The following is a 25,295-nucleotide window of genomic DNA, read 5'->3' as shown; positions in this document are numbered from 1 at the left end:
GCGGCCCTTTTGCACCCTCTCAAGACGTGCAGTCACAGCTCCTGTCACACTGAAGCACCCCAACCTGAGGGGCTCCCACGTTACAGCGTTTGTACACTTGCAGCCGCACCAAGGCCAGCTCAGCTCCTCAGCAGCACTCCTCTGGCTGTGCTGGTCCCAGCTCTCTGGTCCCAACTCATCCTGCTCCCACAGACTGGCTTGGTCCCTGTTCCATAAAGTGAGTTCTGGGCTCCAAGATCCCATCCAGCGTTTTGTTAACTGCAGTCCCAGAGCCTCTGCACTGGTGGGGCTGCACCTTGAGTCCTGTGTTCAGCTCTGGGCCCCTCACCCCAAGAGAGACCTTGAGGGGCTGGAGTGGGGCCAGAGCAGGGAATGGAGCTGGTGCAGGGCCTGGAGCCCAAGTGTGCTGGGGAACGGCTGAAGGACCTGGGGGGTTCAGATGGAGAAGAGAAGGCTCAGGGGGGACCTGATGGCTCCCTACAAGTGCCTGACAGGAGGATGGAGCCAGGAGGGGCTGGGCTCTGCTCCCAAGGAACAAGAGGAACCGGCCTCAAGCTGCACCAGGGCAGGTTTAGATGGAGCTGAGGAACAATTCCTGCCCCAGAGGGTGCTCAGGCATTGGAACAGGCTGCCCAGGGCAGGGCTGCGGGCACCGGCCCTGCAAGTGCTCACACACCCTCAGTGCCATGGGTTAGGGGTGGCCTTGGCAGTGCTGGGGTAAGAGTTGGACTGGATGAGCTTAAAGCTCTTTCCCAACCTGGTTGGTTCCATGGTTCCAAGAGGAAGCTGCTCAACACCGAGCCAGCCCATGCACAGACAGAGCCCTCCAGCACTGGTAACTAACCGCCTCTGAGAACTCACACAGGTAACTCAGCAAAACCCGCCTCATTCCAAGTGGGTATTTAACTCCCTCCGTAACATCCCATAGTAATCACTCTGGAATGACTTTAACAGACTTTCCTCCAAGTGCTTCCTGTTTATGCTTATAAACCAGAGCTCTCCTTCCATGGTTCCATGCCTTTACAGAAGGGTTGGATGGGGCCAAAGGGGGATCAAAAGCCTGTGGTTCATACGATTGAGTGGAGACAGAAGCTGCTCCACCTGCACGAACAGTGAAAAACCCAAGAACCTTCAGGCCTGATTTGGGCATTTATCCCTGTTAACTCCATGGGAACCTGGGGATGTTCATTTGAAAGCATCAAAATGACATAAATAACACAAGGACATAAACTCCAGGCTTGCAGACATTGTCCATCAGCTCAGAGCCCAGAACCAGCCAGACCCTGACACAGGAACAAGTGTGCTCTTTGCCCATTTCAGCCTCAGGGAAAGGGGAAATCCCACCCAAAGGAGCCCAACACAATTTAGAGAGAAGCCTCTCTCAGCCTGGCTTCTGACACCACCTTCAGAAGAGACTGAAACGTGTGATGGTGGCACCTTTGCCCAGCCAAGCTGCTGCACTCATTTCATCCAGATGGTCCATCTCACACTGCCAGGGCAGAAAGAGGCAGCCAGGCTGGTGGGGCTAGAGAGCAGGCTCAGAGCTCTGCTCAACTGCAGCTCTGAGGGCTGTTATTGCAGGACCACAACTGCCATTTCTTAGCTGTGCACCAACTTGAAGGGTCCTCTTAGGGGTCAGGGGTTAGAAACCCAAACGTTGTGAGGTGGTCTGTGGTCAATGAGGCGTCAGCTATCCTCTCCCATAATGACTGTGCACCTCGAAGATGAAGCCCTGTGTTCAAGTCAGAACTGACCTGTCATTAACACATTTCTCCCACAGGACTGAGCTTTGCTTCCTTCAAACACCACCTTTGGACTGTGAGCCTTGGAAATGCTGCTCTTGCTGACCTACAAAGCCTCGCAGGACAGGTTCTACACCCCTCACAGCCAGAAGCGTGGCAGATGTTCTGACAGCGATGCACATCAGTTCATAAAGCAGGAAAGCCCAAAGCCTTATCTGAGTTTCTCCCCTCCATGCAGAGGGCTCTGGCACAGCAGATCTGCAGCTGCTGGACACGCTCAGCAACGCCTCATCATAAAGATAAGATCTGACGATCATTTCTTGTGCTTTCCCCGTGTGCCACAAGCACCCGGGAGGCTTGGAGGCTGCTTTGGATCCGTACACGTACACCAGAGCAAGCTGTTTTCCAAGCTGTACAAACATCGTGTCCTCTCGCTTCCTGGACTGGCCTCAGCTTTCGCTGCAGGGTTATTTTTGGCATACCTCTAATATTGGCTTCCCCTTAAGTGAACCCATCACCACAAACCTCCTCAATTGGAACTGGTCACTGCTCTGATGCTGCCTCAAACCAGGTTCTGCTTTATGCTGGTCCCCCTTGGTGTGCAAGTACACAGCACCATGAATAATAATGTAACATCACGTATTAAATCAAAATAACTGCTGGCACAAGGGGGGAATATTAGAAGCTATTTCTGGCATTAATTGTCATGGAAAATTTATTTCTAATTAGCATGTGGCAATTATAAGTTAACAACAAGATGACATTGAACTCCTACAACACCAGCCTATGGGCGTGTTCAAGGCTCCGTAAGAGGATGTGACAGTAAGGATGAAGGTATCTTTTGTTTGCAAACACCGAGGAGCCAGCATGCTGATGCTGGCTGTATCTGTGATGCATTACACTCCCCAAACTCGGGTGTTCAACCACCAATAGATGGACCCTCAAGTAGAGCTTAAGATTCATCCCTTGAGGCAGCAAGAAGACAATCAGATGATCGCAAAGGACTGGAGTAATAGCAGAGCTCTAATACAGTTTCATGCTTAGGAGCCAGTAACTTCCCATGTTAGCCCATCAGCTGGAGCAGAAGGATTTGGGTTACCTGCCACTCACTCAGCTGTCAGTGTACCACAGCCATGAAGAAAGCACACACAGTGTAGGGACAGCTACCAAAGTACTGCCAGATAGTGGGAAGCTTTAACCCCATCACAAAACATCAGTGCTCTCACATCTGCAATATCCTACACACAGACAGCCATTTAAAGAAGAAAACTCAAACTAAAACACACAAAGAGCAGGGCTACCAAAAGATTACGGGGAAAGCAGGCTTATATGGAAGGGGGAGACTAAAAGCAGAACTTGTTGCTTCAGCAAACTTTGTTTCCTTAACAAAACCAATGGTGTTGGCATAGGCGAGCTGAGCATAAATAAACCAGGTGGATAAGCACTAAGGAAGAGGAGCTGTTTAAACAGAACAACGTGAAGCACAAAACCCTGCCAACAATATAAAGCAACCCCGAGCTGGTTATAAGAGATACACATATGCAGAATAACAGGGCTCTAAAACCACCTGACAGCAGCATTGCATCAAACCCAGCTACTGAGATCCAGCTTGAGGAGCTCACGCAAGAGACCTGGAGTGGCTGTACGTGATCACTGTGACCCGCCTGACCCCGAGGCTTCCTTCTGCCCTATAAATGGAAGCAGCATGCACGGACGGCCTGCGCCGCAGTTCCTTTGGGATGAGATCTGTCTCCTGGAACAGCATCACTCGACTGCCTCGTGGGAGCTTCCCAATGCACTCACTGTAACCGGAGAGCTGAGGCTGGGTCTCAGGGGCTGCAGAGCCTGCCTGCAGGAGGGGCATGGTCAGTGATGCTGCTCTCCTCAATGCACTCAGTGTCTGAGGTGACTGAAAATGTGACTGAACCAAACGGAGGATTCACGTCTGCTGAAACAGACTCCGCTCCAGAGCAGCACCTGCTGTTTGTGAGACAGGAACATGCAGAGGTGGCTCAGTCTAGGCTAGAAGTTGGCTGCAGACATCTGTGGACTCTCTCCATCCAGTTTGCACTGCTTTCTTCTAGGGAATAAAACTGACTTCCATCCCAGGCACAATCACTGGATGTTCGACACTGAAAGCACCCAGATATCACCCATGTCCTTAAAAGCAGCAATTGGCCTTACAGGAGGAACCACAATTAACTGTAACAGAAGGGAAAGACTAAAACCTGCTATTTAAAAGACCTTAGGAATGCCAACCTGTGAATCAGCCAGAGGTGTGCTGTGGACATTGCTCTAGAACTGAGGCCTTTAACATGCCTGCTGTTTCTCATAAGGAATAGCATTCCATAACTGGAAGGTTAAATGTTTGGCATAGGAAGTACTTACAGCTTTATTTGACTATAGGAGAGCCTAATGCTTTCAGGAATATTGTGCGAGTCTATATAAATGCCCGTAATTCTTTCTCAATGATTCACAGCTAAAAATAAGCAAAAGATCAAAGATACTTTAGTAAGTTCATATTCACCTGATACAACCCTACAGGGAAGAGGCTTTGTGCTGTGCTTTCAAATGCTTTCAGGACCTGCAGCCTTACTAGAAATCTTTACAACCACAATCAAGTGCCTCTGCGCCACCAGTTACTGCGGATAATGGACACAGGCAAAGGGAGTGCAGTGCTCCAGCGACCGGATGCACGGTCAGACGTGCAGTCCCAGTGCAGAAAAGAGGGATAAACAAGGGAAGTTCGGGTTCCAAGAATGTGGCAGCTCACACAAAGCCTTTTACTCCCAACAGGAAGCCAGAACAGGGAGATCCAACAAGAAATACCCAGTGTACATGCAGCCTGGAAGCACAGAATGCTCTGCATGCTGTTTGGAGGCGGGGTGGAAGCTGGGAGGTAAGTGTGTAGTAACGAACCTCTCTTACTATTTAAATGACTACTTACCTTTTCTACAAGTAATATTTATGTGCACCATAAACCATGCAATTTATCAGAAATACGTGACTTCAGCAAGGTAAATTACCTGGATGAGGTCTTGAAAATGGTCCATCTTTCGCTTGTGTCACTCCAAAACACAGGAAAACCAAGATACTGGCAACGATACCTCTGCAAGGGAGAAACAGAACAAGCTGCTCACGTTGCTGCACCTTCTAATAACACTGGAAATGATACCCTTTGATGGAAGGTATGTCTGGTCTCTGTTTCCTAATTACCAACCATGTCCCTCATAAAGAGATGCCTTTTGGAGATTGTGTTTCAGGGAAACAGGTATAAATTCCTGTACTTTCAAGCAATAATTTGCTTGTCAGACTGTCTCAAACCCCAAAGTTTACTCCCCACCAACTTCCACTCCCTTGCGTGTTGCTGTTGTTTCCTCCTATCCATTGAGCCAGGGGAAAAGCCTGATCTGGCCAAGAACTCCTCCAGCCCAAAGGAAGCAGAAGGAGCAGTGCCTTGATGCACACAATGAGCCTTGGCCTGCAGATCACTACGAGATGCACAGATGTCAAATGCTTCCCCTTTGAGAAGCTTTATGCCCATTTTGGCAGATAGACACTTACAATTTAGCAGTGAGAAAACGCTCAAGCTTGAGAGCTTCTCAGTGCACCAAGAGAGCTTCAGTGCAACTGAAAATGGACATACCACTCCAAAACGTTTCCTTAGTCAAGCAAAGACAAGGAGGAGGAGGAGATCAGCCCAAACACTGCTGCTGTTTCAAGAGCTGGGACTTTACATAGAGCCTAACAGAAGGTGAGAGAGACATTAAAGAACCAAAAAGGGTTATCAGACCGTGAGCCCAAGGACACTGAAGACCCAGAGCTGCATCCCAGCACCCTCAGGCCAGACCCACACAGTTAAGACCTGCTTAGGGACTGCCCTGGTCCTGCCCCCTTCCAGAAGGCACCATTTCTGAGTGTGATCAGAGGGAGATGGTGCAGGGACTGATCCGGCTGAGAGCTGAGCAAAGGCTTGGTTAGAGCTGGACAGGCTGAGAGAGCTGGGCTGGGGCAGCCTGGAGAAGAGAAGGCTCCTGAAGGGGAGACCTGAGAGCAGCTCCAGTGCCTAAAGGGGCTGCAGGGAACCTGGAGAGGGGCTTGGGACAAGGGCCTGTAGGAACAGGCCAAGGGGAATGGCTTGAACCTGCCCAAGGGGAGACTGAGCTGAGCTCTTAGGCAGAATGGAAGAAGGTGCTGGAACTGGATGAGCTTTAACATCCCTTCCAACCCAAATCATCCTGTGATTCCATGAAAAACCAACTCCTGTCCCAGTGGCTTTCACAAGGGATGCAGCAGCCGACGTGTAAGATTCAGGCGGTGTGGAACTGAACCCTTAGGGCACAGAAGGCTCCAGAAGGAGGTCCAGATCAATCAAACCAAGAACACAGCAGTCAAGATCCAGGATTTGAAACCCACTCATTACATGCAGCACGGTTTTCAATGCAGCTTTCCTTTGCAAATGAGGAAATGAGAACACTCACGTCCAAACGCCCTTACCCTCAGGACCCCATCGTTCAGCATGAGGACCAGACCTGTAGACACTGAGGTACCAGTCAGGTGGCTGAGGTCTGGCATCTAATCTCAATGTACCCGACATCAACTTAAAATCTCCTCAGATTTTAGGTAACTGAGAGTTTAAACATCTCCCACGCACAAAATGGCTTCTTTTGCAGAGGCTCTTGTTTTTCCTGAAGTCCATGGTCTAGACTTGGGCATGTTCCTTTAGTCCTAATGGACGTAACAGTGCAAAGCGATCCAAAAATGCTTTTTACTATGTCTGAACTCCCAATAGACCTTTCCTGCCTTCTCACATTACCCTGTTAAGCGCTGGCTGAAGAGATGACACTGAGCAATACCTCCCACCCCATGTGGGCCTGCCTGCAGCCGGTGCTGCATCCCTGGGCTGTAAATAAAAGGGTTCCATTTGCAGGAGCCAGAGAAAATAAAATACCCAATAAAATAAAAAGAAAATAAAACACCCAACAACTTTTGTTTCCTTTAGGAGCTGTCACATAGAATAGAATCATAGAATAGTTAGGGTTGGAAAGGACCTCAAGATCATCCAGTTCCAACCCCCATGCCATGGACAGGGACACCTCTCACTAAACCATCCCACCCAAGGCTTCATCCAACCTGGCCTTGAACACTGCCAGGGGTGGAGCACTCACAGCCTCCCTGGGCAACCCATTCCAGTGCCTCAGCACCCTCACAGGAAAGAATTTCCTCCTTAGATCCAATCTAAACTTCCCCTGTTTCAGTTTGAACCCGTTACCCCTTGTCCTGTCACTGCAGTCCCTGACGAAGAGTCCCTCCCCAGCATCCCTATAGGCCCCCTTCAGGTACTGGAAGCTGCTATGAGGTCCCCACGCAGCCTTCTCTTCTCCAGGCTGAACAGCCCCAACTTCTTCAGCCTGTCTTCATATGGGAGGTGCTCCAGCCCCTGAGCATCCTCGTGGCCTCCTCTGGACTTGTTCCAACAGTTCCATGTCCTTTTTATATTGAGAACACCAGAACACATACCAAAAAGGCTCCTATTGAAACAGTTCACAAACTCCTATCCAAAGAGAAAACAAAGGGATTTATGAACACTATTCTGTGACATTCACCTCTGAGTGCCAAAGTCTGTGCTTCCTGAACGTAAAAACAGAATTTACTTTGCTGTTGTATCAGCTCTTCTGCTCGCTTCCTGACACGGAGAGCACGACAGAATTCCCTACTGAATCAGTGAACAGAGTCCCATCAGGAGTCTCAGAGCTGAAGCTGCTGGCAGCTTGCAGCTGAATCTCAGATAATGAGAATATTCTGCATCTTGAGTCTGCATTTAGAAATACTGGGAGTACAAATTCACACGTCCACAGAATCGTCTGCATTCTGTGCCGTGCAACTATACGTGTCTGCACACAATCACTGCATGAACCAGGACATCCAGGATCAGTGCTGTAGTCCTTGCAAGGGCAACTTCCCCAAAGCTCGAGATGACCTGAATCTAAATCACCCCAGGAGCTTGATTCTGTTCCCTTTCCTAACATCCACAGAGGCAAACGGCAGCTCTGCTGGGATCAGCCGCAGCTCCAGCTGGAGTGTTTCACTTTTCCCTCTGGTAACTGATGTTCTCCCCTCAGCATCCCTCAGCTGCTCCTCACACAGCTCTTTCAAGGCCTGCCCAGCAGCCTGGCCTGCTGGTTTTGTGTGACTCGAGGTAAGAGATCCTCTGGGATTTCAGAGGGGTTTCTCCAGACTACCCCTGCAAGCAGCCCGATGGCTGTGGCAAACGGACCTTCTGGAGCAGCGCATTGGGAATCACGGAATGGTTTGGGTTGGAAAGGAGCTCAAGATCATCCAGCTCCAACCCCTGCCCCGGGCAGGGACCCCTTCCACTGGAGCAGCTTGCTCCAAGCCCCTGTGTCCAACCTGGCCTTGAGCACTGCCAGGGATAGGGCAGCCACAGCTTCTCTGGGCACCCTGTGCCAGTGCCTCAGCACCCTCACAGGGAAGAGCTTCTGCCTTACACCCAACCTGAGCTTCCCCTGTTTAAGTTTGAACCCATTACCCCTTGTCCTGTCACTCCAGTCCCTGATGAAGAGCCCCTCTCCAGCATCCTTGTAGCTCCCTTCAGACACTGGAAGCTGCTCCAAGGTCTCCACGCAGCTTCTGTTCTCCAGGCTGAACAGCCCCAGTGTTCTCAGCCTGGCTCCATACTGGAGGTGCTCCAGGCCCCGGTAATCCTCATGACCTCCTGTTTTGGAAGACACTAAATAGCAAAGTGTGCTACAAAACTTACTTTAGCACTGAGCCAAACAAGAAAAGAAGAGCACAGCAACAGCTGCCGTAGCACACAGAAGCTGTTGTCTGTGTTGGTGTAGGAGTTGATTCAGAGGCACAAGACAATGGATCCTGTCTATGAGCATCTGTCTGTCTATCGCCCTTTGTTCATGGTGTTTAATGTGGCAGCTCCCACTGCTGCTCCCTCCCTGCTGTAGGGCAGCAGCACGAGTGGTGCCATTCCCCAGTGGTACCACAAGCTGCACGAGGTGTAGCCTCCTGCTCACCTTGTCATCTCGGTGAGGGCTCAGCAACAGGAGCTGGAAGCCATCAGCTCACAAATAGCCCTCAATCCATTACAACGACTGAGCAGTGATCTGCTCTTACCAAAAACTAGTGTGAAAAGGCACCTTAGAAGAGAGCCTGTTCCATGGTTTGAAATCCAATGCACAACCCACTGCACACAGGACTTTTTACACCTGGATGTGGTTTTATAGGGAAAAATATGAACCTTTTTCCCCAGAACCTCTGCACAGCGTTCAAGGTATCAGGGAGATGTGGATTTGTTCCACAGCCACTCTATGCACAGGGGGTGGCTGAATATGCACTTGGCTGCCCTCAGAGCTGGAGCTCAATCCTCTCAGCTCCTCCTGGGTGCTGAAGGGTGGTTGTCAGAGGGGTTGGACTATCCCAAGGCTGCTCTGAATGCTGCAGAACTGTGTGAGTAAGAAGTCTCACTGATGAGACGGGCTTTGATGCAACATCTCGTTGGCTATGAAGTGAATTTCCAAGAGCCTTTACGAGAGAGGCAACCTGACTGCATGCACCACATGATCCCACCAACACCTCTGGGCATGATCCCAGGGAACTCAGACTGGATTCGCAGCTGGAACACTTCTATAAACCCTATCATAAAAACCTAACCCTCCTTCCCTTGCCCTGACACGCTGCAGGGAGGGAAATGGCACCAAATGGCAGCATGTGAACAGGCACACGTATAAACCCTGGCTATAGACACCACACCCCATGATCTCACAGGTGCATGCTCCGATTTGTTCCTTGTCCATCATTTCTGCTGCTGACTCGTTGCACAAACCCCATCACCCACCCTGCCCTCAGCTCCCTCCTGAAGAGAATGGAGGAAGAGACTTTTATAGGGGAGAAGCTGGGGCCTCAGCTCACTCTTTATTGCTTTAGTGAGCCCAGGAACCACAGCAACAGCAGCTAGCAAAGCAATTGCGTATTTACTCCAAGGTGAGGCTCTGCTCTAAGCACCTAATGCAGTTCACAGGCATTTGGGCACCTCCCAGCAAGAGCTCGAAGTCAAAGGAGGTTCAAGCCTCTGTGACCATGTATTTAGAGTGTGCACTTAAGGCCAGGACACTGCTCCACTGTCATTGTGCAGAGCTTGGAAATAAAAGAGCATGACAGCTACAGACCCTGCTCACTGGTAAACCTACTGCTGTTCATTAAGCAGGACAGCATCACCACGGAATATCTGCACATGGAGACAGCCTCACGCTGGCCAAGGGTTTAGATGAAACCACACGACAGCTCTCCATGAAGAATGAGAGAGATCACAGGGTAGGATAAGGGATTTTAAGCCATGGAAGCCATAGGCAACAACCTGTGCAAGCTGGGGATATGGATCTGCTTCTGCGTGTTGTGACCATCTTACTCCTGCTCTGAAATGCCTCTTGTCCAAATATACATTTAAAGAGCCACATAAAACTGGTCAGGAACAATGATATGTAAGAGAGCAGCAGGCACCCGGATGCTAAAGAGGAGAACGGCTGGGACACGAGGTGAGCTGGAATCCTTTGCACTTGATGGTGCTAAACTTGGCTTAGCCCCTACCTCAAAGACCTTAGAAAAGAGACTCAATGGAGATCAGAGGGGAGTTCACTGAAAACTGAGTGTAAGGAGTGTGTGAACAACACAGACTCTGCCATCCCTTCTGTAAATCAGGGCCAAGGCAGAGCTTAGGAAAGGCCCACAGGACTCGTGTTATGTCTGCACTGATCTCAGCTTGGAAGAAGTGATGATTTGGCAGTTAACTGCTGTCTCTGAATTCACCATGTAGCTTGGGTGGCTGTGGCAACAGCACAAGGGTGAAGCCTGAGTGGAAAGAGAGATGTAGCCTTCAAACCCAATAACAAAAAACAACATTTGAAAGACCATATCAGTTCTCAGGATGCTGCTTTTCAAGTAGTTTTGCATCTAGATACTGCAGGCAGCATTCCACAACCAGCACTGCAGAAGGCATCAAAGAACATGCATAGAACCATAGAACAGAATCCCAGCCTGGTTTGGGTTGGAAGGGACCTTAAAGCTCCTCCAGCTCCAACCCCTGCCCCGGGCAGGGACCCCTTCCACTGGAGCAGCTTGCTCCAAGCCCCTGTGTCCAACCTGGCCTTGAGCACTGCCAGGGATGGGGCAGCCACAGCTTCTCTGGGCACCCTGTGCCAGCGCCTCAGCACCCTCACAGGGAAGAGCTTCTGCCTAAGAGCTCAGCTCAGTCTCCCCTCGGGCAGGTTCAAGCCATTCCCCTTGGCCTGTCCCTACAGGCCCTTGCCCAAAGCCCCTCTCCAAAACCTGGAGAGAGACACTCACTGCTACTGCCTGCTATGATGCTGTTAAATGGATTTTAACAACTGGGCACATTATTCCCTCCACTGAATAGGCAGAAAGCAACTTGTATTTCATGAAAGAAAGATTAATCTGCTGCTTAATCTTCTCTGGTTTGTTTTCATTAAAGCAGTAAAGGCTCTAATCCCAATAGTAAGATATTCCACTGAGTCACCTCAGATCTGTATTACTGCCCACCGATGTGTCATCACTTCTCTCCCAGCTTTTCCCCTTCTTTACTTGAGCTGTCGCTGCAGGGAATGTCACAGCTCCATCCGGTCCCTGGGCTCACAGGGAATAAGATGCCATTTGTGCCCACCAAAGCCTTGCAGAAGCTTTCCAGGCAGGGCACACACAGTGATCAACTTGTTCCATTTCACCCCCTCAAGTGAAAACACAAACCCTCAGCTCAGCATACGTGTGTGAGTTAGGTGTGCCACATCTATTGTATAAGTGGCAGAGCAACAAGCAAGGTTATCTCAGGAAATAGCCCAATTCCTGCATCTCCACGACAATGAATGCTGGAATCTGAGTCACTTCAGAAAATGTAAAAATAGGAAGAAACCCTTTAATAGCAAGGGTTGTAGTTAATAGAGTGTTGTAGTTAAGAAACCAGACCAGTAGAAACCAGAATGATTTCCATGCTGACAGCAAGGATGCTTTGCAGTCTGTAAGCATCCCCTTCATCTTTAAGATACACTTAGCTTTTTAGATGACCACTTTTCTTCCCACTTTGGGTTCCCTGCTGTATTTCTTTAAAAAGAGGAGAAATTCAACCACATTAGGGTAGGGCACCTTCCGCTGGAGCAGGTTGCTCCAAGCCATGTCCTGCTATGGGACTGAGTGACACTGACCTGATTAGAAACGAAGCTCACGGAGCAGCAGCAGAGGAGCTTAGACTTACACTTGGGTTGTCACTGTCTAAGGTTCAGGCTTAAAACAGCTTAATGCAAAGGCCACCTGAGGTGGCTTATGCCAAGCGTGTACAGTGAGCTGTGCATGCAGCTGCCCTCTTGTAAAACACACCTTATAGGAAGCCCTTCTCAAGCATTTACCTCTTTGTGTTGTAGGCTGTGTCTTGAGGTGTTTCTTCAAGCAGGGTCACGTAGCCCAGCGCACACGTGAGGATGAAGAGGACTGTTAAGGTATGAGCTCTCCTACAATGCAGAGGAGAGAAAATTGGCATCAGAAAGCAGAAGAACTTTCATCTGTCAGTGAAGCCTCAGCCAGTCCCGCACACACACAGTGCTCCACAGCACCAAAGCTGTTTTATGGATCGCACAGCACAGAAAGCAGGGTTTACAATGGCACTAAATGCAGTTACCAGCCCATTGTGCACTCACACTGACAGGAGCCTGCCCCAAGGACAGGTCTTGTTCATGTTCTCCTTGAGCCTGGAGTTGAGGACTTGGGCAGACACTTGCCAAGTGGCCAACAGCAGCTTGGAAAGGCCAGCACCACCTGTGCTAACAGAGATCCAAACCCACCAGGTCCCTGTCTCCTGCTTTGTCAGATATGGACCTGGCAGTGCTGCTGCACTGCTCCTTCCAGGCCAGGTAATAAAAACTGCAGCAGGCTAACAACGGAACAGAAGGGAATTCACTCCAGCCATGGGAATTGTGCCTTACAAGGAAGGCTAGCCATTAAACTCCCCTTTTCTGGACGAGACCAGTCGCAATTGGAAGAACTGTGAAGCTGCCTCTAGATGCCTTATTTCCTGTAGTTCTTGGCTTCATCCCAGCTTGGATCTGAAGGGCAGGTACAGACTCATGGCTGGAAATGGGTGCCCACAGAACCAGAGGTTTGTACTTGTAGAACCAGAGGTTGGTGCCCTCAGAACCGCATGCAGCTATCTCTGCAAAGGGGTTTCTGCTGAACCAGCTCTGCCCTGCCAGCCGAGTTCCCCAGCAAAGCCTGGTGGTTGCTGATCCAGGCTGTTAAAGCGTGCAGCCGGATGGTGTAACACACTGGTACAGGCGTACTGCTGGTGTGTGTGCAGTCGGAAGCTCACACTGATTTGGGTGTGAAAGAAAAAGAGCCAAGTACCCACAGTCAGACCAGGAGTGAAGAGAGGAACTCACTGCAGCCAGCTGATACCTACTGACTACACATGCAGTGTAGCCACATGCACCTACTGACTACAACACACTGTTACCACAGCGCTCTGGCTGCACTGCCTTTAATTTCAAGGTGAACATCCCTTCCCTAATGAGAAGCCATTTACTGTTGAGAGGAAAACTTCCCTGACTTCAGCTCAGAAGCATGGGAAGTCTTAAATGGCCATTTGAGATCAAACCATACAGACAAAAGTCTGTTTTAGAGGTCGACACAACATCTCTTTATACAAAGAACACAGGTATGAAGCATCAAGCTTAGAGAACCGAAAAACTGAATGAAAACAACTGTGTGATGGTTATTTGTACGTATTGGTTCTATTTACATTTTCTTTTTGTATTCTATTGGAATAAAAACCACATTTCCATTTTATACGAAAAGACCAAAGTCTGTACATGTCGTACACTGCTCGATAAACCAGAGCTCACTGAGGATTGCCAAGCAGCCCACTGACCTACCTTCAAACACCAACCCCAGTAACCTGCCCAGAACTGCTCTGAAAGTGAAGGTAAGCACTACTGTGAGCTACATTTTCTGCCTAATCCCAAGCGCAGCCACTACTCAGAGCATCCTTTTAATCCCCCTGGAAGACACATGCAATACCTCATAAGCAGACGCAATCCTCTTCTGCCACTGCTGGAAAGGTGCTGGGTGTTTAACACTCTCCTCCCTGGCAGTCCCCAGGACACACACTAACCAGCTCCAGAGGGAAAGCAAGAGGACTCCTGAATATTCCCAAAGTGAGGAAAGAATCAACGTGTCCAAAAGCCTCCAAATCCCAAGGCGGCTTCACAGGACAAGCTTCCTGCTCGACGGATGCATCCTGCCCTGGCTGAGCCGCCCCGGATGCCGAAGCGCAGGTGATTCACACTTCACATACCTCACATTCACCAACAGCCACATGATGAGGAGCCTGTTTTGAAACCTGCAGGAGCTGAACATCTAAAACATCAGCCTCTCAAAGGAGGCACCACACCAGGGGCTGGACGGGATGCTCGGATTCACCTGCATCAGAGCACGCCCTTGCTCACTGCATTCATACATGGATGTAATGCAGAACCAACGTGTATGCTGATCAGAAAAAAAGCTCACGTTAAATGCAAGGCTCTGCACTGTATTTTATGTGGTTTATTTTAACTTTCTGGAACCTAGTATCTAAGAGGCTACTAAACTAAACCTAGGAACACTGACTTCCACCCGATCATTTCACCTCCTGAACACCCAGATGAAGTCAATGGCTTTTTCAATGCATTCAGCATCACGTAAATAGCCAAAACTTCAGCTGTGAGCATGTCCTCCCTCAAACACATCTAGAAACTTGTCTAGTAGAGCAACGATAGCCTGCTTCCATTCACCCTTATGGGGCGTTGGCAGCAAAGCACATGGTCAGTGGTGGAGCACGTCATGGGTGCTGTTTTCCTTTATTACTGGTGCTGCAACCATCAGCTTGGAACTCAGGAGGCTCCCCTGTTTAACAGGGAACAAGAGGCTCTGCCTCTCCTCATGCTCCTTTCAGCTCAGTTCTCACCTCCAGCTGAAGCCAGATTCTCTTGCAGCAAGTGTTCAAGATGGTTACTCACAGAAACAGAGCAGTTTGTGTTGGAAGGGACCGAGACCTCATCTCAGTCTCCCCTCGGGCAGGTTCAAGCCATTCCCCTTGGCCTGTCCCTACAGGCCCTTGTCCCAAGCCCCTCTCCAGGTTTCCTGCAGCCCCTTCAGGCACTGGAGCTGCTCTCAGCTCTCCCCTTCAGGAGCCTTCTCTTGTCCAGGCTGCCCCAGCCCAGCTCTCTCAGCCTGGCTCCAGAGCAGAGCTGCTCCAGCCCTCGCAGCAGCTCCGTGACCTCCTCTGGGCTCTCTCCAACAGCTCCACGTCCCTCTGGTGCAAATGTCTTTTCAGCCTAGCATGAAGTCCAGAAGCCACAATGAAAGTGCTTCTCGATCAGTTTGCTTCCTGGGAAGAGCACGTTGGCAGCCCTAACCAGGAAACTGCAAGTGGTGACAGTGATGAGAGCTGCCAGAGGCAGCAGAGCATCACACAGCCTACCTGCCACAGGAGCAAAGGGAGAAGGGGAGGGGAGGGAAAGGGCAAGTAAACACAGGTACACACGGTATCTTCCACAGCTGAGGGTCAAGCAGAAATCCATATCACCTGGAACAAGGCAAGAGGCGAAGCGGTTACAGCAGCCAGAGAGGTGAACAGCAACACGAGGGAAGCTGGGAGGAATGAACCTGCAGGCAGGATTCCTTCTGTCTCCACACACTTACAATAACCCAGCAGCGAACAGCACGCGCTAAGCACAGCCCAGGCGGGCCAGCACTGCAGGAATCAGCAGAAAGGTTTATGTCCTCCCAGCCTGGAGCCTGAAAAGAGCCAGGGGAAGCAGAGCAGGGATCTTCCCCTTGGAACTGGTCAGAGCTTGGGCAGTGCACCAGGAGCAGGAGGGTGCAGGCTCCAGCCGGCCCTGGGGCAGTTTCTGTCCAAAATGTGGGAGAGCAGTGCCTGAAAGCACAGGCATAGGAAAACACACAAGGCCAGGAAGATGGAAGGGAATCCACAACAAATCCCAGCCCAACGGAGCTGGAACACTGAGCAGCTTTTCTGCACCAGCATTTCCCTGTCCTTCTGCACCTCCCCTCTGGCTCTCTCCTCATTTAAACCCTGGGGCATCCAAGTGAAATAACGCAGGTTTCCCTGTCACCAACACCAGCATCCCAAGGGAAGCGATGTCCCCAGGTGAAACCAGTCCTGCACACTCCTGCCGGGCCGAGCCTCTCAGTTCACCGCTTGCACTGCTTGTGGCAGTGGGGCCTGCCTTTGCCCTCCCCCCGAAAGCACCCCCAGAACCTCATGTTGAATCCCACCACGTTTTCCCATGTTCTCCTTAAAAACTCCTGGAGTGTGCTTAGAGAAAAGACACCGAATACAGGACCACAGAACCAACCAGGCTGGAAGAGCCCTTCAAGCCCATCCAGTCCAACCATTCCCAGCACTGCCAAGGCCACCCCTAACCCATGGCACTGAGGCCTCGTCTCCACAGTGTGTGAGCACTTGCAGGGCCGGTGCCCGCAGCCCTGCCCTGGGCAGCCTGTTCCAATGCCTGAGCACCCTCTGGGGCAGGAATTGTTCCTCAGCTCCATCGGAACCCCCTCGGCTCCATCCTGCTCATGCCGCCCTCGGGAGACGCCCACCCTGCTTGTGACAAGGGTCAAATACTGGGTGCTGACACAGCGAGGGATGTGCCCGGGTGGGTTCACAACTGAAACCCTCTCGAGCACAGCACGGGGGGGACACAGCAGGGCCCCGGCCCCACGCGCCTCAACCAGGGCTGCTCTCCACAGGCCGGATGCTGAGGAGTGCACCAACAAACACGGAGCAGAGCCTCGACGGCCGCGGAGCCTCTGCGGTGGCAATGACATAGGACACTTCCCACCAGCATGAGGAACGCTGCTTTGGAAGTGCTGCAGCCAACCCAGCCTCCGCCACCTTGGAGATCTCCGGTCTCCCTGAACCTCAAGGTCCTCTCCAACCCTCGGCACTCTGGGATTCCCAAGGCTGTATTTCCAAACCCGGCTCGTCTGCACGCACGGATCCTCATTCCCAACGGAGCGTCCCTGTGCTGGCCATCGGCAAGGATTTCTCACTAGCGCAAATAAACCAAAGCACCCAGGCAGAGGCCCTTTCCTTTGCCGCATGTTCCATGCTTTTTCGCACCAACCAGGTGGAAGGAATTCCTACAAAGCTGTATCAGCCCATAGAGTCTCCCACCACCACTTCCCTGGGTTTTTCCTTATCTCCCTTTTTAACTTAAACTCCTTTTTAACTTAAACAGGTCTCTGCTGTCACACTAGAACCTCATGACCGACACCATGGCCACATGATGGCAATGCAGAGACAGGACACAGTAATAAGCAGCAGAGGACATTAAAGGTAATTAAATTCAAATTAAAGTATAGCTTAGCAAAAGCAACTAAGGCAGAGTCACATCGTAACATGGCGATAAAGATCTGCCTGGCAGCTCCCGGCACCTCTAAATCAAGACCGGATGCCTTGCTGGAAGGCTTGGGTTAAAGACAGGCTCTGAAATGCACCCAGCAATCAGGGGGGCACGCAGGTATTAGGAGGGAAGCACTGGCAATGTCTAACGGGGTGATCCTGAATGGGTAACCCAAGGCCGGGCTGGCACGGAACGCCCCAGACCCCCCCACCTCGCGCTGCCTCTCACTGGCTGCCGGGAGGGGAGGAACGTTTGCTCTTCTCTGCAGGAGGGTTGCAGCACACCCCTGCATCAGCCACTGACTGCGCTGCTGGGGGCAGGTAAAGCAAGCCTCCCTTCCACTGAGCTTTTCTGCACGCAGGCACCCACCTCCTCCCTGTCTTTAGGCATCTGCCGCCGTCCCTGCTCACAGTAACAAACCCAGCCTCGACTGGACTCGCTCGCACACAGCAAAGTCCCATAGCAGAGACCTGTAACACATCAGCACCTGCTCTTGTGCGGGTTACAGAAGCAAAGCCACGGGGATGCTGTAGAGTGCTCTGTGGGGGGGCATTTAACAACCCAACCCAACCAACCCAGGGCCTTTCCCATGCTAGCTCAGGAAAAACATCAGATCCACTGTGCTCACCCCATGCAAAAACTGAGTCAACATCTCGGCCACAAAGGGCCTCTTTGTTTGTGCTCAGAAGCCGATTCTGGAAGCAGACAGGCAAGAAACAATCAAAGGTACTGGAAACAACAGGGAACTGCCCAGAGCGCAGCTTGCCAGGCAGGCCTGGCATTCCCAGCTCCTGATAGCTGGGATAGATGCTTGGAAACGAGTTCAGGGATAAAGACACAGAAACCACCAACCTGCTCCATAAAGCTCCTGCCTGGGGCCTTTCCCGGTGACACAAGAGCTGTCAGGACACACTGGCTGAGCAGTCGCACCTTTCAGCTCAAACACAGGATTGCCCAGCTTCAAGTGATCAAGACTGAATAAGAATTATATAGCATGTAACCTCTTATTCCAAGTTCAGGCATTATACAATATAGATATTACATAGCACATAACTTGTCATTGTAAGTTTAGGTATTATATAGCACATAACTTGTCATTCCAAGTTTAGGTATTATAGATACAGCTATTACATAGCACGTAACTTGTCATTCCAAGTTTCAGCAGGAGTTACATGGAGCAGGGACTTGAAGCCCCACTTTTCCCAAGGATTGCACTTACAGCAGCGGAATCCCCTTTGCAAACTGAACCACTTCTGGAATGAGTCTTGACAGCGTCTACAAGTCCCAGGCTCTTGAATTTGCCAAACCGAGCTACGTGGGAAACCTTATCCCAGCTTCTGAACTTCAGAGGGAAAAGGCATTTTCCACACTTCAGGGACAGAGGGCACCTCCTCCCTTCCATTCCCGTTTTCCGTGAGCACCTCTGAACACACAGCACAAGAGGAATCCCAGGGTCACAGCGATAAATCCTTCCTCTGCATAGGCTTCATTCTCAGCCACTGTCAGAACCGAGTCACTACCAAGGAGCCCCTCACACACTCGGGGCTGTTGAGCACGGGTCTGAAGGAGCAGCAAGAGAAGCCTGGAACCTCGGACAAGCTTTAAACTGCTGCTGCCAGCAGGAGGGACACGCACTGCTGGGGGAAAGCAAGCAGAGAGACGAGCTAAGGGACAAGCTGCTAACAGCCGTGTCCTCGCTGCCCTCAGGAAGGGACGAGCTGGCAAAGGGGAAGCTCCTTGGAGCACTCGGACCTGCGGAAGAACTATTCATGGGGGCAAACGAACCTCGTATACAGCCTCCGAGGACAAAGCTGCACGGGGGGGCAGGCGGCCCCACAACAGCAGGAAGGTGCAACGAGGGGAGATCATAGAATAAACCCAGCATCGGGTGTTTTTAAGGCACCACAAGACACCAGGCAAGAGCCACCTCAGCCAGGCAGGAAGAAAAGGACCATTTTACCCATTTTCCATTTATAAGGAGGCTCCACTCCGCAGGCTCGGCAGGATCCAGGTACTCAGCAGCCTACATGTGCCAACGCTAATGGGTGCTCCAAGAAAGCTTCTGCGCCCTCAAGACAAGGATGTCCTCGGCGGCACCTCCGTAGGTCAGGCTTGTGCAGAGCCCCCTCTGCGACCCAGCAGCATCCCAGTGCTTCCCTGCAGTTTGTACTAGCAGAAGTATCACGCAGAACCAGCAGCTTCATCCAGATCAACACCCCCTGCTCCACTTGTGCCCAGACAGGCAGGGAGAGAGCCAAGCACCCTCCCCCTGCTGCTCCTTAATGTCAAACTGGAGCCAAATCACATCGCCCTCAGCTCATGTTCCAACAAGGGACCTCCGTGCCAGCCTGGCCTCCTTAGGCAGGGAGGACGTGAGGTTAACATGCACAGGAAACCTCTGCATGCATACACACGTGTGCTGAAGGGCATTTCCGCAACAACTCCAGCAAAGATGGGGTTTAGAAGCGCTTTTCCAGGTACGAGCACATCCCCTCCTGCGAGGATGGAGTTTAACAAAGCACTGCTTTAACCCCTGGCCTAACAAACAGGCATGGCTTCTGCACGGATCTTCTGCATGGAGCATGCCCCAGGACCAGACAGAACCCCTGATCAGTGGGGCTTTAGCACAACCTGAGCTCTCTACGGGGCTACAGGAAAGAAGTGGGCAGAAAAAGGCTTCTTCTAAGACTGTGGGAAGGGAAAGAAGTTGGAGCCCATATAAATGATCACAGAACCAACCAGGTTGGAAAACAGCTTCAAGCTCATCCAGTCCAAGCATTCCCCAGCACTGCCAAGGCCACCCCTAACCCATGGCACTGAGGGCCTTGTCTATAGGGTGTGTGAGCACTTGCAGGGCCGGTGCCCGCAGCCCTGCCCTGGGCAGCCTGTTCCAATGCCTGAGCACCCTCTGGGGCAGGAATTGTTCCTCAGCTCCATCTAAACCTGCCCTGGTGCAGCTTGAGGCCGGTTCCTCTTGTCCCATCCCTTGTTCCTTGGGAGCAGAGCCCAGCCCCTCCTGGCTCCATCCTCCTGTCAGGCACTTGTAGGGAGCCATCAGGTCCCCCCTGAGCCTTCCCTTCTCCATCTGAACCCCCCAGGTCCCTCAGCCGCTCCCCATCGCACTCGGGCTCCAGGCCCTGCACCAGCTCCGCTCCCCGCTCCGGCCCCTCAAGGTCTCTCCTGGGGTGATGGGCGATGCTCATAACGCACCAAGCACGGAGGGCTCCGCACGGCCCCAGAGCCCCCCCCAGAGCGAGAGAACCCGCCCCGGGGAGCTGCGGGGGGGCTGCTGCAGGGCTCCCGGCCAGGCCGGCGGGGCCGCGGCCACGCTGGGTCCCTCACGGCCGCCAGCCGCGGCGGAGCCGCAGCAGCAGCGCTGCGGCGCTGGGCACAGCGCGGGGCCCGGCGCCGGCGCAGCGGGGCCTGCACCACGTCCGCACGGCCTCGCCCGGTACCGGTGTCCCCCCCGCAGCCCGCCCGAGGCGCCGGGGGGGCTCTCACCAGAAGAAGGTGTTGGTGCCGTCGTCGAAGACCTCGGACTCGGTGCTGCGGCGGAGCCCGGGCCCGGGCCCGTTGTGCTGCGGGCTCTGCTCCTCCAGCGCGGCCTTGCCGGGGCCGGGGCCCGGGCCCGGGCCGGGCCCGCACCGCTCGCCGCGCCTCATGGCGGCACCGGGGCTGGCGGCGGCGGCGGGAGGGGCGGGGCACGCGCCCGCCCGCCCCCGCGCAGGCGCAGAGCGCTGCCGCGGGAGGGCGGGCTCAGGCGGGGCGTCTCCTGTTGCCGCGGCAACCACCAACCACCACCCCCCCCCTCCCTCCGTGGATGCTCCGCCCCCGGGGCGCCGCCGGGTCCTATCGCCCGCCGGCTGTCAGCTCCCCGCGGGGAGGTGCGGCCTCTGCGCCGTGCACAGCGCGTCCGGAGCGGGGCAATGGCAGACTGGTGTGTGTTGGAAGGGAGCTTAAAGCTCCTCCAGCTCCGACCCCTGCCCCAGGCAGGGACCCCTTCCACTGGAGCAGCTTGCTCCAAGCCCCTGTGTCCAACCTGGCCTTGAGCACTGCCAGGGATGGGGCAGCCACAGCTTCTCTGGGCACCCTGTGCCAGCGCCTCAGCACCCTCCCAGGGAACAGCTTGTGCCTAAGAGCTCAGCTCAGTCTCCCCTCGGGCAGGTTCAAGCCATTCCCCTTGGCCTGTCCCTACAGGCCCTTGTCCCAAGCCCCTCTCCAGGTTTCCTGCAGCCCCTTTAGGCACTGGAGCTGCTCTCAGGTCTCCCCTTCAGGAGCCTTCTCTTGTCCAGGCTGCCCCAGCCCAGCTCTCTCAGCCTGGCTCCAGAGCAGAGCTGCTCCAGCCCTCGCAGCGGCTCCATGGCCTCCTCTGGCCTCGCTCCAACGGCTCCATCAATGCATGAGCTCACTCCAGGACTTGCTCATCCCCCTCACAGCCGGCGCTGCCCGAGATGGAGGCTCAGGAACTGCCCTGACAACACAGAACAGGGCGGGAGGAGGGAAGCAATCCCAGTGGGATTGAGATTCCTGGCGGATTCAGGTGTGCTGACAACGTAAGGAGTCCGTTCCACTGCCAGGAGCTCCCAACACGATCTTTGGTGAGCACACCCGAGCTTGCGAAACCTGGGAATGCCGTTGTTGGAGCCATCAGGAATTTGCTTTGTCCGAAGAGAAGCCAAGAAAGCCCAAAATTCTGCTTTCTCTCACCAGGAAACCGGGAAGGATGGGGAGGAATGAGCACAGAAAGCCTCCTTTCAGCTGGGAAAGGCACACGGTGCCATGGGCACATAGACCTGGCACTCGCATGCCGGAGCAGCATTGCAGCGATGTTCACTGGTAAATCCTGTACCTGCTGGCAAAGCAACCAAAAACCACACTTTGAGACCCAGAGCGGCCCTGCAGAGAAGGACTTGGGGGTGCTGGTCGATGAGAAAATGAACATGAGCCGGCTGCAGTGTGCGCTCGCAGCCCAGAAACCAACTGGATCCTGGGCTGCATCCAAAGGAGCGTGACCAGCAGGGCGAAGGAGGTGATCCTGCCCCTCTGCTCTGCTCTTGTGAGACCACACCTGGAGCATTGTGTGCAGTTCTGGTGTCCTCAACATAAAAAGGACATGGAACTGCTGGAACAAGTCCAGAGGAGGCCACGAGGATGCTCAGGGGCTGGAGCACCTCCTGTATGAAGACAGGCTGAGGAAGTTGGGGCTGTTCAGCCTGGAGAAGAGAAGGCTGCGTGGGGACCTCAGAGCAGCTTCCAGTACCTGAAGGGGGCCTATAGGGATGCTGGGGAGGGACTCTTCATCAGGGACTGCAGTGACAGGACAAGGGGTAACGGGTTCAAACTGAAACAGGGGAAGTTTAGATTGGATCTAAGGAGGAAATTCTTTCCTGTGAGGGTGCTGAGGCACTGGAATGGGTTGCCCAGGGAGGTTGTGAGTGCTCCATCCCTGGCAGTGTTCAAGGCCAGGTTGGATGAAGCCTTGTGTGGGATGGTTTAGTGTGAGGTGTCCCTGCCCATGGCAGGGGGTTGGAACTGGGTGATCTTGAGGTCCTTTCCAACCCGAACCGTTCTATGGTTCTATGATTCTATAAATGGCTCCACCCTACACACTCCTTGGATCATTCAGGGCCGAGTGCTCTCCACAGGCTGTTGTGTGGCTTTCAGCTGCTCCAGACTCCGCTTTCCCACCAGCCCCATCCTGATGCCGCGGTTTCCCCAGATCCTGCTTCTTTCTGTGACGGACATCGACCATGTGACCACTTTCTCCTTTGCAAAACTAACGTGGGGAGTGCTTTGCTGCAAAGGTTTGTCCGGCCGGGGCTGGAGCTGCTTCTTCAGGTACATCCCAGGGCATCGCGCTGCTCCTGTGTCCCCCACCAATGCATGTAATAGCTCATCCCCTCCAGTGGGATCTCCTACGTGGATCAGAGCTCACTTCCCCAGTGCCATTTTGAACCCATCACCCCTTGTCCCCGCCGCTACAGTCCCTGATGAAGGGCTCCTCCCCAGCATCCCTGGAGCCCCCTTCCTGCAGGAGCAGGGAGAGAAACACGGGGAGAAACGAGGCCCCGTTGCCGTGCCTGCACGTACCAGCCATGGCCACACGATGGCAGCAGCGCCCCGGGCAGGGAGCAGCGGGTGCGGGCGCGGCGGTGCCCTTGCCGGAGCCTCCCCAAGCAGCTTGCTCATCGCTGCTGCTCCCCAACGGGCTTTTTACCGTCTCCTGGGGAGCGGACTCTACGGGATCAATCCTGCAGCCTGCCAGGCTCAGCAAGCATTAGTCAGGCTTCAGACGCTGGTTCAGCATCGCTGCCTTCTGCTTGAGGCTTTTCTTCCCTCTCCTTCCCCCCCACAGCCCTTCCGTTCATCTCTCTCCCGTGTGTTCTCCAGGTTTTCCAGACACTTGTAGCTGCTTTTGACCGACGGCTTCCAAATGAGGAGGGAAAGACAAAGCAGAAACGTTTCTCTTTATGTTCCCCACCACTCTGTGCACTCGCTCACAAACTGAACTGCAAAGTCCTGTGGTGGCCAAAGGCATCTCCAGTGCTGGGCTCCCAGACAGCTCCTACCTTCACTGGGGCAGCAGCATCCCCGAACCTCTGCTCCAAACCAGCCAGTGAGTGACACAAAGGTGGTTCAGGGAAACAGCCCCAACAACCGAAGCTGCCCTTTGGTGCTGGGAAACGTCTGAACCACCTCTCCTGAACGGCCTTTCTGCTTTCACGTCCTTCTATGCACAGGGGAAGGCAACACCCGTTCAACTCCTCTGTAAAGGACAGGGTAAAACCCAAGATGCTGGGAACTGAAGAGAGCGAATCAATGTTTTATCACCATCCTAAGCCCGGGATGTCGGCGCGCAGTGAGCTCTGGGCACCCCAAAGAGGAGCTGCTATCAGAAAGCATCAGTCAGGAGGGATGCAGATGGGCACCACCACGAAATCACATCCTTGCACCCCATTGGGGTTAGTGGAGCAGGGACTAACACCAGCTCACCCAGTGCAGTCACCACGGCCCAAAGCGGTTGGGGTCTATAGGGCCAATGCGATGCCACAATGGATTAGGATGAGAACACATCATGGGTGCAGCGGCAGAGCAGGGTGATACCCTCAATGATTCTAGCCGCTTACAAAGGGGTTGCGGTTGCAATGGGTGCACCACAGCTCCACGCTTCATGACTAAGCCGATTTTCCACCAGTAAAGTGGAAGATACAACATCTCCCTCCCTGATCCCGGGTTTCCAAGCTGTGTCCTCAGCACCAGTGCCCCAAGAGCAGTGACTGCTGAGGCAGCACATTGCAGGAGGGCTGCTTGGGAAGGAAAGCACCGAAAGAGGAACCCCATTGCTTTGGTTGCTGCCCTAGTGCAAAGGAGCTAAATCTTGCCAAGGCAAAGCCAGGTTCCACCTAAACAGAAGGAAACACACACTGTCTGCTCCAGGGTGGGCTCTGCTCCTAAGGAACAAGGGATGGGACAAGAGGAACCGGCCTCAAGCTGCACCAGGGCAGGTTTAGATGGAGCTGAGGAACAATTCCTGCCCCAGAGGGTGCTCAGGCATTGGAACAGGGCAGGGCTGCGGGCACCGGCCCTGCAAGGGCTTACACACCCTCAGTGCCATGGGTTAGGGGTGGCCTTGGCAGTGCTGGGGAATGGTTGGACTGGATGGGCTTGAAGCTCTTTTCCAACTGAGTTGATTCTGTGATCTAGGAAGCACCATGAGAGATGCTGCAGGGTTCAAGACCTGGACACAGCCCCCCTGCAGGCACAAACTCACCTTCCCCACTGCCCCACAAAGCCCACGCGCTCTGGGGACCGCTGCCCGGTGCCCACATTCACCTCTTGGCCCATGTGAGAGGTGCTGAGGCCCCCAGCCTGGCGTTGCAGAGCACAGGAGGAAGCAGCAGCGCGGGTGTCCCACGCCTCACCCCATCCTGCCTCACCCGGCAGCGCCCGTGGAGCAAAGGTCTCTGCCGGGACACAGGGAAAGCAGGATCGGTGCCGCAAGGCTCCGCTCCATCCCTGGGCACACAGGGACAGGTACACAGGGCAGGCACAC

General features: G+C 53.3%; 1 protein-coding gene across 1 annotated transcript in view; it reads right to left on the bottom strand.

Annotated features, from left to right (window-relative positions):
- The window catches only part of PTDSS2 (phosphatidylserine synthase 2), a 39,662-nt gene extending 18,758 nt beyond the window's left edge, over positions 1-20,904 (bottom strand). The window contains exons 1-3 of the mRNA XM_065684035.1: positions 20,744-20,904; positions 12,188-12,289; positions 4,769-4,851 (exon numbers count right to left, since the gene is read on the bottom strand). Of these exons, the coding sequence (XP_065540107.1) occupies positions 4,769-4,851; positions 12,188-12,289; positions 20,744-20,904 (346 nt within the window). The remainder of the gene's footprint in view (positions 1-4,768; positions 4,852-12,187; positions 12,290-20,743) is intronic.
- Positions 20,905-25,295: the final 4,391 nt, after the last annotated feature.

This window comes from Lathamus discolor, chromosome 6 (assembly GCF_037157495.1).
Source record: "Lathamus discolor isolate bLatDis1 chromosome 6, bLatDis1.hap1, whole genome shotgun sequence".
Classification (NCBI taxonomy): Eukaryota; Metazoa; Chordata; class Aves; order Psittaciformes; family Psittacidae; genus Lathamus; species Lathamus discolor.
This window is presented reverse-complemented; position numbering and strand designations above follow the sequence as displayed.